Genomic DNA, 17,067 nt, shown 5'->3' with positions numbered 1-17,067 from the left:
GAAAAAAGGAAATTTATATGTATTTTAGAAGAACTATAATAAATCAAAAGCCCACATAGTCCTATATTCACAAATTATCCAAATACTGCTTGGAAGTGTGTCGGGAAGACATGAAGACAGCTCCACCAGTCACTGTGATGCAAATATGTCCTCCCTCTGATATTGAAGATGAAACATAGCTAGCTACCAATGACCATAATCTCCAGGAATATATCTTATTCCCTTTTTAACATCTTTCAAGTTGGCAACCATTAATTACATCATGTGGGCAGTGAAATCCACAGTTTAATTAAGGGCTATGTGCAAATGAATTTCCTTTGATCTATCCTGCATCTTCCTCTATTCAGCTCACTAGATGGTTCCATGTTTCAATATTATGACATTGTGGGATTATTCACTTCAGTTTTGTGCTCTTTAATCCTTCCTCTCACTTCTTTTGTTTTCAACTCATGGACAGTAGAAGGGAGAATGTATTTCGGATCAGGAGAAGTAACATGGACAATGCTCTATCAAAAAGGAAGGAGAGCTGCCAGAATTTATTTATTGTGTCAGAAGTGAATTGAGAATAGGTAAGGGTAAAAGTTTCCCCTGACATTAAGTCTAGTCACGTCCAACTCTGGGGGGTGGTGATCATCTCAATTTCTAAGCCGAAGAGCCGGCGTTGTCTGTAGACACCTCCAAGGTCATGTGGCTGGCATGACTGCATGGAGAGCCGTTACCTTCCCGTAGAAGCAGTACCTATTGATCTACTCACATTTGCATATTTTCCATATGCTAGGTTGGCAGAAGCTGGGAGCTCACCCTGCTCCCCAGATTCGAACCGCCTACCTTTTTGTCAGTAAGTTCAGCAGCTCAGTGGTTTAGTTAAAAACCTAGCATTATTCTAATGGTGGGGTCAGCCTTGCATTCTCTTTACATAACTTGTACAGTCCTAGTTATATGGAAACCACTGTACAGGCGGCCTCGTAGGAAACCTTGGTCCTACAACCCTGTTTTTTTTTTTAATGAGCTCCCCTTCTCAAATAACCTGCTTCTCCTTTTATCTCACCCGAGTTTTTTTTTAAATCATTTTATTCTGCACATATGGCCCGCCCATTGTCACTGTTATTGTGTTATTGTAATTTTATATTGCTAATGTATTTATATGTTTTTATGTAATTATGATGTTGTTTGTTGCTTGTGTTTTTGGTTTTATTTTGCTGTAATTTGTTGCTTGGACTTGGCCTCATGTAAGCCACCCCGAGTACCCGTTGGGGGAGATGGTGGCGGGGTATAAATAAAGATGATGATGATGATGATTATTATTATTATTATTATGTCCCCAGTGACTTAACTTTAAGTCTGTCAATTCAACCTGGATAGACAGAAGATGGCCAGAATCTACAGTCTTGAGGAATGTTGCAAAGGGCCCTGATGTCTTAATTCTAATCCTTTGGTTTGTCTAGTTTTGCATAAACCAAAGTGCTTCAACTTGGATCAGCCAATACACTGCAAAAGCACACACGTTTATCTTACAGAGCCCTTCTAACGAGGCATTTAGCTCTATGAACCATTGAAGTGTTACCGTTAACCATTAAATATTCTTAAGCACAGTCAATAAACACAGTTAAAAGGCCTGTGAAAATGATATCTGAACAAATACCGAAGGCAAACAAAGCTCCTCTAAAGTAACATTATTCTCACACTTCATTAGTTTACTGACCAATTTGTGTCCAACAGGTGACCAGGCTATATACTGAATGTTGTGTGGAAGTTGATATTCAGTGACAAAAATCCTGCAAAAGCAAGCAAGGAGGACAGGATGATAAAGTGCTTACTAAATTCAGTATTTTCTGATGACTACAATATTACCATGAGTAGCAAAAAAAAAATTAAATTACATTCACTTGTGCTAAGCTTAATTACAGGTAAATGTTAATTCCTCCCAAACAGATGTACATTCACTCCACTATTTTGGATATAGTGGACTGAAATCTGGCAATCTTATTCAGGCAAATCTCAGTATTTTCAGACATTCACAAACATCTGCATTTGTCACCATTTGTGCATTATCACTTGTATGCAATTTCACATAGATCATATTAATAGGTATAAACTGGGTGTTATCATTCAGAATAGTCTGGGAAATATGAAGAAAATAGGGTGATATATACTGATATTAGAACATACAAAGTTTTACCATTAAATATCAAGCACTGTGCAAAAGCTATCTTCACTTTTCTCTCCATTTGACATTAAGTTTGAACTGAAATGCACAGTGAAGGAAGAAGATGGTGGCAGTACCTTACAGTGGGCCCTTGGTATCTGTGTGGATTTTGGATTCCATACAGATAACAAAAAACATGGATACTGGAGTCCTTATTCATCAAATGACAGTCTTCAAATGCTCTGGGGAGCATAATAGTCCATCTTTGACTTTTAAGCACCAGATATAGTAACAGCTATAGTACTTCTGCTCATTCATTCATAAGGAAGAAGTAGGCAGATAGCACGCTCCCCAGAAGAAGGGGAACCCAAAGTATGTATTCCTGGTGGTGGGGGCCTGATGGGAACTTCACCTTGAAGCTGTGTGTGGTTGAATTTATGGATCCTGAGCCTGCAGATAAAGCGGTCCCATTGTATTTTGATTGGCTGGACCAGCAGCAGGAAGGAAAAAGAAGCACTACTCAGAGAGCAATTGAGCCATTGAGTCCAAACTTCTCTCAATTCAGGAACTCCAGCTACAGCATCCCCAGCAGGTAACTGTCCAGCCACTCTTTGGGTGCAGCAATACTGTAGCATTAATGCATTTTGTCACCATTTTAACTGCAAAAGTTGCAGTTTGGTGAAGCACCAGTACTATTTGGCTAGAAAGGCTAAAGTCCTTGCAAAACCACAACTCCCTTAATTCCATAGTTAAAGTGATATCAAACTGCGTAAACACACTCTAAAACAGAGAAAGGCACAGAGCAGTGCTTTCAAGGAAATGATAAAGATGGTACATAGGAAAAAATTCTGCCCGTTTTTCAATATATTATTCCGCCAAAGTAATAAGTCAAAGGTTCAACTGAAAGAAACAAGTCTGACTGATCTTACCCATTTATGAGATCATATATGTGATAAGATGCTGTATAAGAGTATCTCCAAAGCTGAAAAATTAGAGAGATAACATAATTAGTTAAGACAGTAAAATCAGACAGGTAGAAGTTACTTAAATTTCTTTATTCCTGGGAAACCCTCCAGTCCTTCCAATACCAGAGTGCAGCTAGGGATTTATTGTTGCTGCTGCTATTATTGTTGTTGTTGTTATTTGAAACACAGCAAGATGAGTCCACAGCAAACAAGATCACTCTGTTGGCTGTTGTATTGGCCAGTGGTACAATGGGTTAAATCCTTGTGCTGGCAGCACGGCGGTTCGAATCCAGGGAGTGGGGTGAGCTCCCATCTGTCAGCTCCAGCTACTCATATGGGGACATGAGAGAAGCCTCCCACATGATGGTAAAACATCCAGGCGCCTCCTGGGCAACGTCGTTGCAGAAGGCCAATTCTCTCACACCAGAAGTGCCTTGCAGTTTCTCAAGTTGCTCTTGACACAATTATTTTATTATTGTTATTGTTATTATTTTCCAGGATTGCGATCCAAAGTACTCACAATTTAAAAAGCAATATGGTTAAAGACATACAGGGGGGGGGGGGGGGGGAGCAAAAATTCTTGAGAAAAAAAGTAAGGTAAAGTTCATTCACAGATTCCATGGAAAGGGATTCTTTTGGTAGTGGCATGGGTTGATCCTTTGCATTAAAACATTGTGAAGGGAATCCTCCTTCACCTGATACATATTAACACATGAAATTGTTTCATCCTGGAGCATCAGAAAGAAGACTGTCAAAAGAACAGAGGATTTGCTCCTCCTCCTATTCCCATGAAAGACGATATCCCGTCCCCACAGCCCAACAAACGTTTTACCTTAGAGTAATTGCTTTCTAACAGTATAAAACTGTGGTCTCCTGATAGTGCATAGTTTGTGGCATTCACTTTTTTCTGGAAAACAAATATAACAGTTGGAATTCGAAGTATAACTCTCACTTTAATAAATTGATTTGTTATTTTAAAACAACAATAATACATACAAGCGTACTGTTGGTCAAGAGGATGACTGACTGGCCAGATTCAACATTGTGAAGAATCACATCATCTTCATCGGTCTGGTGAAGATATTCATTTCCTTAAAAAAAATAAAAAATAGCTGTAATTCTCCTTACTTTCAAATGCAATCTCACTGCAACATCTAAGAACTCATCCAGAAGAGGGGGAGTAAATACTAAGGGCGTTTCCACACAGCCATATAACTCAAAATATCAAGACAGATAATCCCACAGTATCTGCTTTGAACTGGGTTACCTGAGTCCATACTGTCATATATTCCAGTATGGAGATAATAAAGCAGATAATGTGGGAATTTATTCAGCTGTGTGGAAGGGGCCTTAGAGTTAGTATTGAGAGTTTCCAATTCTTTCTTGTTTTGGTTTTACCTGCAGATAATCAGGTATGCATCCAAACTTTTCCTGGAATTCCCCCTGAATTTCTTTCATTCCACCTTCCCTTGTTCTTCCTCCTCCCCTTCCCATTGTACACATGTACCATCTAGAATTTGATTTTCACCAATTTCTATGGAATCTTTTTTGTCGATTAGGAATGATTGTTAGTGTTGTAGCAACATTACACCACTTTTAAACACTAGGCTAATTTTAATGTTGGTGCAAATATTCCTCTTTCTCTTGTTCCCTGAAAATACTTCGAAATGAAAATACTTCCAAATGTCATGTGAGTCTCCACAGTAATAAAACCTGGGATTTTCAGCGATTTGTGCATCTCTAAAATAAAATCAGGCTACACAGGAACAAAACCTGGGACTTCAGAGACTTCATTGTAATCTGGAGGGATTCTGAGACTTGTATTTAACAGACTGGTTGGCATCTACTTATTGACTTGTTCAGTTATTTAAAGCATACTTTGTTCATATTTAAATTCAAAAGCCCTCATAAGGTATTTCACCAAAAAAAATCTGAAAAATAGGACAAATATGGGTAGGAAATAAGCCATGTACTAATGCTATTCCCAATTGGCATTTTGTGCCAGTATTATCGATTTGACAGCATGTAGCTGCAATATATTTAGCTGTAACTAATTTATATACAGTTGCTTATAAAATAAGATGAGAATTAACAGACAGGCAAAAAGTATAAAAATTAATAGCAATTAAAGGCAAAATGAACCCTGCAATGCCAATACATTGAACTGCAGTAAGACCCAAACATTATCCTGATTGATATCTACTTAACTTTTCTTTTCAAAGATTTCCAGTAGTGATGTACAAAATATAATCTGTCGGGCCTTTTTAAAAACATTTGTCATCAAGAACTGGGAAGACATTGGATCAAATTCCTATATAAAATCCCGATTAGATTACTGATTAGATTTCTGCCATATAAAATCCCGATTAGATTACTGCAACGCACTCTACGTGGGGTTGCCTTTGAAGACTGCTCGGAAACTCCAACTAGTCCAGCGAGAGGCAGCCAGATTGCTCACCGGGGCGTCATACAGGGAGGATACCACCCTCCTGTTGTGTCAGCTCCACTGGCTGCCAATCCAGTTCCGAGCACAATTCAAGGTGCTGGTTTTGACCTATAAAACCCTATACGGTTCCGGCCCAGTGTATCTGTCCGAACGGATCTCCCTCTACGTCCCACCCCGGAGCCTAAGATCTTCTGGGGAGGTCCTGCTCTCGACCACGCCTCTATCACAGGTGAGATTGGCGGGGACGGGGAGCAGGGCCTTCTCGGTGGTGGCCCACCGCCTATGGAATTCTCTCCCCGGGGAAATCAGATCTGCAACTACGCTCCTTTCTTTCAGGAAAAAACTAAAAACATGGATCTGGGACCAGGCATTTGGACAAGTGGGTAAATAAAGGAGAACTCCATTGATGGCTAGGAAATGACGAACGGATTGGTTATGTGGAACTCTGGAAACGAAACGCTGATTATAAGAATGACTTTTATATGATGTTTTTATATGATGTTTATACAATGTCTTAGGTACCAGTGCTGATGTTTTATTGTGATAATCGTTTTAATTACATTCTGTATATCGTTCTTTTATATTTTTGTATACTATGTATTATTATGTATAGGCATCGAATTCTGCCTTTTTTGTAAGCCGCCCTGAGTCCCCCTCCGGGGGTTGAGAAGGGCGGGGTAAAAGCACCAGTAATAAATAAATAAATAAATAACATATGATCACAAACTTCACTAAGGCCCTTCCAGACAGGCCCTATGTCCCAGGATCTGATCCCAGGTTTTTTGTTTATCCCCGATTATCTGGCTGTGCGGATTCATATAATCCAGTTTAAAGCAGAAAACCTGGGATCAGATCCTGGAATATAGGGTCTGTCTGGAAGTGTGGATCATTTAGACTCTATACTCTCTCTGCAGAATTACTGTTAAGAATAAAATTGGGCTCCTTGGAGGAAAAGCAAGATAAGAATATAACACAACTACAGCAAAAAAGAGAGATTCAATATAGTGGATTCTGTTCTGGGGACTAGCAACAGTTTTGTATACAGATCTTAAGAAATAGGACGTCATTCAGGGAACAGCACCATCAACATATGTTTTATGCCATATGTAAAACAAATGTCTTGGCTCAGAAGCAATTATCTCCTTTTATACATGAGGTAGTTATTCTATGCATACTTAACGTGGAAGCCAGTCCCTGTCATTTTAGCAAGTACTAAAGAGATATATCAAAGGGGGGGGGGGACCTCTTTCAGTCTGAGGGCCAAATTCAGTTTCAGAGGAGCTGATGCATTTGACATTTCAACACTGGAAAGGTGAAAAGCAAACAGGGCCATAAATATTTTAGCTCAATTGATTATTGTCAGCAACTGCCATATAAAATCCAGATTATCTGCTTCAAACTGGATTATATGGCAGTGTAGACTCAGGTTGGATTTCACTGCCAAATTATCTGCTTTGAACTGGATTATACACTGCCATATAATCCAATTAAAATTAGTAGGTTGGGGTCTCATATAATCCAGTTCAAAGCAGATAATCTGGCAGTGAAATCAACCTGTGTCTACACTGCCATATAATCCAGTTTGAAGCAGACATTCTGGATTATCTGCTTTGATAATCTGGATTATATGGCAGTGTAGAACCATCTTATGATATAACAATGGCATAAGAAACCCCAACCTTAGAAAATGGGAGGTTGTGTGAGATCCCATTTGGGGAAACCATAAGGTGATGGCCATCTAAAAAACCTTAAGAGATCAGATTTAGGCTAGATCTACACTGCCATATAATCCAGTTCACAGCAGGCAATCTGGGTTTTAGATGGCAGTGTAGATGGGGCTTCAGACTGTGGTAAGTCGGAGATTGACCACCACCAAGCTCTATCATGGTAATGTTTATCTCAAAATGAATTGCTAATCTCATGTCCCACTCCTATCCCCTATAGTATTTGGGAATCAGCTATTTATTTGATGTTCAATGAGGATTACTGATGCCTATTAAAACAACAATCCCCTAAAAGAAAGATGAACAAAAAACCAAAACAATAACCAAATCACAAAACAAGGCTAGCAGACAGGAGCATTTTACATGTGGGTCCCCACGGGGAGATAGGGTGGGATATAAACAAATAATAATAATAATAATAATAATAATTATTATTATTATTATTACACCTTGACTTACCTGAAACCCAATAGGGAGAATATGTTTTGTAGCTGAAGTCTCCATCAAGATACTCTTCTAACGTTAGAGGCCTAGGATTATTTTCTTTATGTCGAACTTTAAAACAGAGATGAGAGCATTAATAACGACTCACAAACAAACAAAAGTCATTGAAGCTTTCTTTCCGTTCCTTTGAATTGGCCAATACTTGGACATTTGGGGACATTTTTATTCTACTAAAGTCAAAGGAGGTGACATATGTATGGAAAGCATATTGAAAACAACAACCCTTGAAATGTAACCTATTTCTCCTGGAGATATATATAGTGAATCCGTGGGCTTTGATTCCACATATACAGTACAAGAGACAGGGCCTTCTCAGTGGTGGCCCCTTGGCTGTGAAACTCCTTTTTAAAATATGTATTCCAAGCAGTGGATGATTGAATCCCCAAATAAAGAATCGGTGGATACAGAAGACAGACTATATATCCATCTAGCCTGATATTGTCTGCTTTGTCTGGGCTTTTAAGCTGAAGTAGTCTTGCCAATCATTTTCTGTGCGATCTGCATTTTTTACCACAGATGTCACCAATTGGCTTTTGCACACTGAACCTAACCCTTCCACTGCATTTTTCTTCTTAGCTCCTAAAGCAGCATGTGCCACCACACCCCTCCAGCCTGATAGATTACTCGGCAGGGAATGTGGCTCTTCATAGAAATAGGTTATCATCGCCTGAACATTGCAGTTTCCCTTTTGACAGATGGCTTGGAACACCCATAATGATGTCAAGTTCCACTTGGACATAATGAACTTGCAATGGTGTTGATTTACAGCACTTTCCTCTGCAGGTCTGGTTGGAAGCAAGTCTCATTCAATTCAAGAGTCTTACGCCTAACAAAAACTGTGTACAATGGCAGCTTCAATAAGCCAACAAGATATCAATTCTTAAACAGGGAGAGCATGCTCCATAAAAAAAAAAAAGTCTGAGCTCAAAAGCACTGTTTCATTTGTGCTTTTTCCAGTTTTGCTTTTTCCATACTTTTCTTTGTCTCTCTTGAACTTTATTAATTTTAAACAAACCTTGAGAAATTCTTTGTTTTTGTGTGAATTCAAACAATCCAATTATTTTAAAAAGTATGACATCCACGCCAAATAAATTGTTAGCACTTGCTGATGCCCTGCACATGATGGATACACATACACATTATCCTGCTTGGTGGTGGTGATGCACCAGTGGCTCCATTGACAGTGTGCACAATGGATCGAATAAGATCTAACCTAACCCAACAGTGCACTTCTTGTTGAAGGCTTTCATGGCCGGAATCACTGGGTTGTTGTAGGTTTTTTTCAGGCTATATGGCCATGTTCCAGAATGCCTCTAGAACATGGCCATATAGCCCGAAGAAACCTACAACAACCCAGTGCACTTCTTACACCGTGGAATCACTCCAGAGCTCCCAGGAACCCCTAGACCAGTGCTTCTCAACCTGTGGGTCCCAAGTTTTTTTTTGGCTTACAACTCCCAGAAATCCCAGCCACTTTACCAGCTGTTATGATTTCTGGGAGTTTAAGGCCAAAACATCTGGGGACCCACAGGTTGAGAACCACTGCTCTAAAGTAAATCCTGGATTCTATTTTGAACTAATGGTTGAATGCAGTTAATGTGTATCACATCCAGTCTATGTGTCATGTGGACTCACCAGAACAACTAAGCAGTGAGCCCACATTATTTTGGCCAAGCAGACACGCATTAAGTCTGGATCTACACTGCCCGGGATTACAGAACATGGTCCTGGGAGTCAATCTCCACAGGCCCATACATGGAGATCCGGATCTTTCCAAATGTCAAATTAATCTGGATTAATTTGGGTTAACCTGAGGCATTGTTTGTATATACCTCAGGTAAACCTATGGCCCGTTGCAGGTTATGGGCATGTGTGGAAGGGCCCTATATCCCAGGATCTGATCCCAGATCATCTGCTTTGAACTGGATATGAGTCTTTACTACCACATAATCTGAGATAAGCAGAAAATCTGGATCTGATTCTGGGACACTGTAGATCCAGCCTTAGGCCCTCTTACAAGGCCCTATATTCCAGGATCTGATTCCAGATTGTCTGCTTATCCCAGATTATCTGGCAGTTTAGACTCATATAATCCAGTTCAAAGCAAATCAGATCCTGGATAAAGGACAGTGTGGATACAGCCTTCGTCTAGCCTCTCCAATACAGTTGTCCTCTTTTTCTGTTGCATTCAACTGTACCAAGTGTTATAGGCTTTTCCAATTGAGTGTCATCTTGTGATATGTCCCAAGCATGACAGCTTCCATTTAGTCATCCTGGCTTCTAAGGAGAGTTCAGACTTTATTTACTCTTTTACCCATTTTTGTCATGTTGGCAAAACCATGTTTAGACAAATTTATTTTCTTCCTGTTATTTTTCTTTGCTGTCCAGCTTTCACTCCAATATATAGAAATCAAAAATACAGTCTTTTTCTTTCCGAAATATATGCAGTAATTATCCTGGACCCTGATGCATCACCCTGAGGACCAACCCAAAGACTTTTTTGCTACCTAGAATAAAGGACACTACTCCTGTTCACCTTCAACCATGATTCAACTCACTTAAAACAACTGAAATGGCAGATGAATCACACGTCAGTTCTTCTGGCAGAAAAACGGGCTAGCTTAGAGAGTCCAGGGCAGACTACATGAAATCAACATCCCTGTCCCGAGATACTTTATTGCTGCTTTGCAACCTCCAGGATCTTTTGCCTGAGGCGGATGCCTCATTCCACCTCATGGCTGTACCAAACTCGATCACCCACTCATTGTATCTGATGGTTACATCTGTTCTGCTATGGCTTCTTCATTTGAGGGTTTCTGGTCCCTTCAAGGCCACATATGAAACATTTCACTATGTTTAATGGCCGGGTATGTGACTGTGCATGTGTGTTTAATGATAGTACTGGGGTCTGACTAAGTAACTATTATTTACAGTACAACGAATATGTCACTTCTAGTGTTGACTCTACTCATCTCCAGCACTAATGCAGAAGAAAGCTGTCAAGATAAATAAAACCAAAGGGCAATCTGGACACACAAATATCACTATCACTATCAGAGCAAACACTCAATTGACAATCATCTCAGAAAGTAAAGGTTTGGGGAAAGACCATTTCCCTAGCAAAGAGTACGATTGCTTCTAATTAAGAGCTCCAAAACCTATGGAAAATAAATAAAGATGTCACTTTTGTCAGCATAAAGCGATGGGATTAGAAAAGCCTTCCATTAAGATTTGCCATTATAAAGTGTTTAAACCAACACTATCCTCTCTTGATTCTACATTTGTTGTAAAACCAAAAATATTTGATAAAATCACATGGGAAAAATAACCTTAAATGCGACTTTCCTCAACTGTGCCAGGATGTCTGTTAAATAAAACTTTGTTTAACTACAGTCAACCCTCCATATTTACCAGGGCACAGGACCCTCATAAAAAAGAAAAAAAATCAGCAAATAAAGAAAGTGCTTCTTTTATTTAACCTGCGAGAACACTCTAGATAAATTTCTGGATTTTCCAGCATGGTTCTATGGTTGACTTCTACTGGAAGCTAAACATAGAATTGCAACAGAGGACATAGAAATGTCCACAGAGAGGTGTTCTCCCTATTTGGAAGAATTTATTCCCTTCCTGATAGTTTTCTTCACTGACCAACTTTTACTCCCATACATAAAAATGAAAAATTGTATGCTTTTCCTTCCCAAATTTGCACAGTAATACTCCTGAATCCCGATGCATCACCTTTATGGCTAATCTAAGAAATTTTGCTCCCTAGAATAAGCCCCTCAGTGGTGCAGCAGGTTAAACCACTGAGCTGCTGAATTTGCTGACCAAAAGAACAGTGGTTCGAATCTGGGGAGAAGGGTGAACTCCTGCTGTTAGCCCCGGCTTCTGCCAACCTAGCTGTTTGAAAACATGCAAATGTGAGTAGATCAATAGATACCGCTTTGGCGGTAAGGTAACGGCTATCCATGCAGTCATGCCAGCCTCATGACCTTGGAGGTGTCTATGGACAACAACAACTCTTTGGCTAAGAAATGGAGATGAGCATAACCCCCCCCCCCCCCCCCAGAGTCGGACACAACTAGACTAAATGTCAAGGGGAAACTTTTACCTTTACTTTTAGAATAAAAGACTTCATATCCACCATCAGCCACAAAAGTCAAAACTTCAAATGTGGAGAGATGACTATTCCACTATTATTCCAACTAATTGAATGGTGGTTCTGAGAACCATTTCATATACTTGCCCCCTTTCACACTAGCTATTACGTCAGCACATTTTCACCAATAAAAACAGCATATTTGCAAAATAATCTACATTGCAATAATCTAAAGAATTTAGAGGTATCCCAGATCCTCTAGTATCTACTGGTTGAACTGTAAGACATCTCAAACTCTTCATTACTAGTTTGCTTGGTGTGGAAGTGGTCAGGACTGGAAATTATTATGGACATTTTAGGATCAAAGTGGGTTAAAAGAAAAGGTCAGATAGTTTGATAAAAAAAAATACTCACACAAGATTAAGCTAACTTTGGGTTTCAACCTCTTGCCTGTGTCTTCTGAACTCTTCTTCCCATTATTATTATTTATTATTATTTACTTTATTTATATACCGCTGTTCTCAGCCCGAAGGCGACTCACAGCGGTTCACAACCAACAAGAACAACTAACACATTACACAAATTAATAAACAATTACTACAATAACCAATCATTATCGTCTCATCATCAAAACCATAGTCCAGATTCGTCATCCACTGTTCCATTCCTATGTTCATTACCAATCATTGCACTAGTTATTCGAACGCCTGCACAAACAGCCAGGTCTTCACTTTTTTGCGGAATACCATTAGAGATGGTGCTAGTCTAATGTCCGTGGGAAGGGCGTCCCATTCCTAAATATCTAGGCCCCTTCCACATAGCTGAATAAAATCCCACATTTTCTGCTTTGAACTAGAATATATGGGAGTGTGAACTCAGATAACCCAGTGCAAAACAGGTAGTGTGGGATTTTCTGCCTTGATATTCAGGGTTATAAGGCTGTGTGGAAGGGCTCCTAGAGAACAGCAGCTTTTGTGAAGCAAAATATATGCTCAGAGGCAGCCTTTCATGCATTCTAAGACTGAGCAATACATCTATAAAAGAGTCAAGATTTTAGCATTTCTGAGGCCCAGTTAAACTAAACATTTACTAAATATATGGATTAAATATGAAATCTTGACAACAGTTCACTGCTAGAAAATGACACAATCCGTCTCATTAGTGTGGGCACAGCAAAATCTTAGCCTGAAAATTAACAACCTTTAAATTGGTGGGTCACATTTTGTGAAAAATGCAGTACGACATAAAGTAGTGGTAGAACACAAACTTTAACAAGAAAAATAATATTACTGAACAGCTGCAGCTTTGAAATAAAATTAGCAAGGAGAAGCTAGTTCCAAGTTACACATATGTTAATTCCTGTAAGGAAAGCATGCAGCTTGCTTAACATCCTCAAATAATCAATTATGAGTTGATGTTTGTTTTTTGGCTGGGAAGTCTGGGAGCTATAGCTTAAAACTTCTGGGTGTCTAGCCTGGGAAGAGGTCTTGGTGCTTAGCATGCAATGGTCATTATCATCTTACCTTCTGAAGGAATAAATATAATGCACATAACTATCAAAGAGAGCAAGACGCAAGAGATCGCTCCAACAAGGATTTTCATCTGAATCTGGAAGACAGAAATGAATTACATTGCAAATCCTCGTGAAAACATTTTTAAAAAGCACTTGAGGTTTTCATTATATCACTCCCTTCCTCCTCCTCAAGGGGAACGATACCATTTTAGCAGCATTTTAAATACAGCAACAGCAGCCCTTCCTGCAAAGTCCTCTCAGAACTTTTTGTTCTTTTTCGTCCTACCCAAATGTTTTCAGATGTATGTATTTATTACAGACCTTCATGCTGCCAGTTGTTTTTCGAAAAGCTTCTGGTTCTGCTTCACTCTTCAGGATGTTGGTCACTGGATCTCCAAAAGCAGTTTGCAAAAGCAGTGTCAGCTTGCTCAGATGGAGGCCAAATTTCAGACAGACTTTTTTTTACATACTTTTATAAACCATGCCAAATTTCAAGAGTTTTTCCATACAATTGGAAACAGATTTTTGAGGGCGTTCTCAGCCCTGAAATGAACTGTGGGTGGCTGCAAAGGGGCTTTGGCTCTATCATCAACATCCGTGTAAATCATACCCCCAAATCTGCTTACATGAAGGGTTTGTGGGTTTTATGACTCAACGGCAAAAATGGGCATGTGTTGTTCCACTCAAAAAGGGGAAGGATTTACTCTGTGTTTGAGTGATAAGTGAACTAGGAAGAAATGTTTAAATGTAAGTTGATGCATTCATTATAGAATGGGATGAGGAACTGAATAATCTGCAGATCTACATGCATATTTGCATTCATACATGGATGTATTTACCTATATAAAGAGCTTGAGCAAGTTTACTGTTTTGGACTTCAGCAACCAGAAGTCCTCCACTAGCATGGCATCTGGAAACTGTAAACCAAAAAGTAATTTTCTAAAATTTTGCAGTGGCACAGCGGGTTAAACTGCTGATCTGCTGAACTTGCTGACTGAAAGGTTGGCAGTTCGAATCCAGGGAGTGGGGTGAGCCAACCTAGCAATTTGAAAACATGCAATTGTGAATAGATCAATAGGTACCGCTTCTGCGGGAATGTAACGGCGCTCCATGCAGTCATCCTGGTCAATTGACCTTGGAGGTGGCTATGGGCAACGCCGGCTCTTTGGCTTAGAAATGGAGATGAGTACCACCCCCCAGAGTTGGGCATGACTAGACTTAATGTCAGAGGAAACCTTTAACTTTACTAGAGCTTGGGCAAACGAACATAACTTAGCACCTAACATGCAAAAGGAAGTTACAAACAGAGCTTTCCAAACTGTTAGTGCAGTGGTTCTTGAAGTGTGCTCCCCGGAGCCCTTGGGGCTCCGGGAAGCATACTGAGGGGCTTTGCACTTTCCTCCTCTCCTTCTTCTCTTCCTCCCTCCTTCCTCCAGAGGCTTTCCTGACCCCAGGGAGGGAGCGAGCAAGGGATGGAATGAATGTGGACCCAGAAAGGAAGGCATCATGTGAAGGGAGGGAGGGCCAGCTGAGGCAGAAGGCAAGGCCTTTCTCAGACTTAGTGGCCAGGTCTCCTCTTGCTCCCACGACAGCCATAGCAGCAGCATTGTCCTCCCAGGGCACAGACCCTTTTCTCTGCACCTACCTTCCTTCCTTCCAGAATCCTATTTCCCTCCCACTGTTCAGAGGGTGCTTTGATTGTGCTTTTATAGCATGACAGAAGGGGGTTGGACTGGAAGGCTCATGAGGTAGCTCCTCCTTCTCCTATTATTATTATTATTATTATTATTATTATTATTATTATTTCAAAGACTGGGTGGCCATCTGTTGGGGGTGCTTTGATTGTGCTTTTACTGCATGGCAGGAAGTTATTATTATTGCTGTTACTACTACTACTACTACTACTACTACTGCTACTGTCACTACAGAAACTGGATTGCCATCTGCCAGGGGCACTTTGTGTTTTTCCTGCATGGCAGAAGGGGGTTGGGCTGGATGGCCCCTGGGGTCTCCCACTGAAATACTGTTAAGTTTATGTTAGTTAAAATTGTTCTTCATTTTAAATATTGTCTTTCTTTCTTTCCTTTTTTTTTTGCACTAAAAATGAGATATTTGTAGTGTGCATAGGAATTTATTCATTTTTCCCCAATTAGTTCACACAAACACTCACCATCAATCTGCCACTGGCCTAGCCTGTCTGTCAAATTTTGAAATGCAATGCATTAAAAAAAACACACACACACATACATACACACACACACACACACATTATATATAATATATAATTTAATATATTAAAATTTCTTGGGACTCCATGAGAAACTTTTGCTTCAAAAATATGGCTGAAAAAGTTTGAGAACCCGTGTTAGTGTGTTAGCTGCAGTGTGTAAATAAGTCACATGAATCTAATGCGAAACTTCCAAGTCTATATGAAATAAGCAATAAATTGTAAAATTTTAAAATATTTAATGGAAGGTTTGTGTGACATATGTTGTGTCCCCATACATTACAATTTATGTATTTGATCTGCACTAAACTGCATTTTCCTGCTTTGTCCCAAATTAATTCATATTTATCTGAGGTGTCATTTGGATGCCCCAGGGAAAAAAGTAAGTGCTCGCCTGTTTTAGGTGCTCTCTGGATACACACTTAGATATTATTACGCTGGAAAGAACTCCCACTGAAATCAATTGGGATTCTTTTAAAGTAAATTAGGGATATAATTTTTTAAAGTAGAAAGGTTCCAGATTTATATAAAGAATGAGGAAGACTGATGGGGAAAGAGAAATGTAGTATTTATGTTTTGTGGCTTTTTCTAAAAAAATTCTGATTGTAAGAAAAAAAATTACCGTAACTTAATTTTAAAAAAATAAGTTGGTATGTATGTGACATGCTTGAGAATCAGCAGCTCTGAACACAAAAAAGCTGACTTCTAAGTAAATATATACAAGATTAAGCTGCAGCATAGATGTAGAGCTAAGGAAGAATTCCTTGGGGGGAAAAATCTTCCCAGGAAAACCTGATGATAAGATCATTATAAATTAAAGTAGACTTGAAAGCACATTCCAACAATGTTTGCATGACATGCTGGTGCTGGAGAGGAAACTCCTTTTTAATGTATGGTGGGAACAGGAGGAAAATCAAGGGGCCTCGTCTCTCAGGAGACATGGGGCTGATGAAAGATTGTGTTTATTAGTATTTGCAAAAAGTCTAATAGTTAACACCAGCCAACACAGATTTCAGAGACTCAAATGTTAGTCCTGACTCTGGATATGTTTGACCTGCTGATTTTCTTTTTACCTTCTCCGACTGTTCCTTTCTAAACTGAAATCCCGAAGAGAGAAACTTAAAACCAGGCCTATTCTAGTTATGATTGCCAAATAGCCATTTAATGACATTTTCAGCTGACTGCCTTAGACCAGGACAGGATTGGAGCATTCAAGTGGCAGCTTTTACTAAATATGTGCCAAGAGCAAAGGAACTAGGAGTGCTTTTTTGGTTTGCTCTTTCACTCGCTCTTTCATAGGACCAGGTTTCTTCTAAAGGTGCAGTTTTAAATTTTTTGTTTTAGTTTTAGTGATCCCAGCATATTTAAGATTTGCATTGCAGAAATCCAACGGTGCAGAGACAGGGTGATAAAACAGATTTCACTTGAAGATGGAGGGCACCA

General features: G+C 39.5%; 1 protein-coding gene across 1 annotated transcript in view; it reads right to left on the bottom strand.

Annotated features, from left to right (window-relative positions):
- The window catches only part of FAP (fibroblast activation protein alpha), a 61,039-nt gene extending 47,026 nt beyond the window's left edge, over positions 1–14,013 (bottom strand). The window contains exons 1-7 of the mRNA XM_060777907.2: positions 13,719–14,013; positions 13,408–13,492; positions 7,741–7,836; positions 4,108–4,202; positions 3,944–4,018; positions 3,076–3,128; positions 1,703–1,775 (exon numbers count right to left, since the gene is read on the bottom strand). Coding sequence (XP_060633890.1) covers positions 1,703–1,775; positions 3,076–3,128; positions 3,944–4,018; positions 4,108–4,202; positions 7,741–7,836; positions 13,408–13,492; positions 13,719–13,724 — 483 coding nt within the window. The 5' untranslated portion in view covers positions 13,725–14,013. The remainder of the gene's footprint in view (positions 1–1,702; positions 1,776–3,075; positions 3,129–3,943; positions 4,019–4,107; positions 4,203–7,740; positions 7,837–13,407; positions 13,493–13,718) is intronic.
- Between the last annotated feature and the right edge of the window lie 3,054 nt (positions 14,014–17,067).

The sequence above is a fragment of the Anolis sagrei genome, chromosome 1 (genome assembly GCF_037176765.1).
Source record: "Anolis sagrei isolate rAnoSag1 chromosome 1, rAnoSag1.mat, whole genome shotgun sequence".
Lineage (NCBI taxonomy): Eukaryota > Metazoa > Chordata > Lepidosauria > Squamata > Dactyloidae > Anolis > Anolis sagrei.
This window is presented reverse-complemented; position numbering and strand designations above follow the sequence as displayed.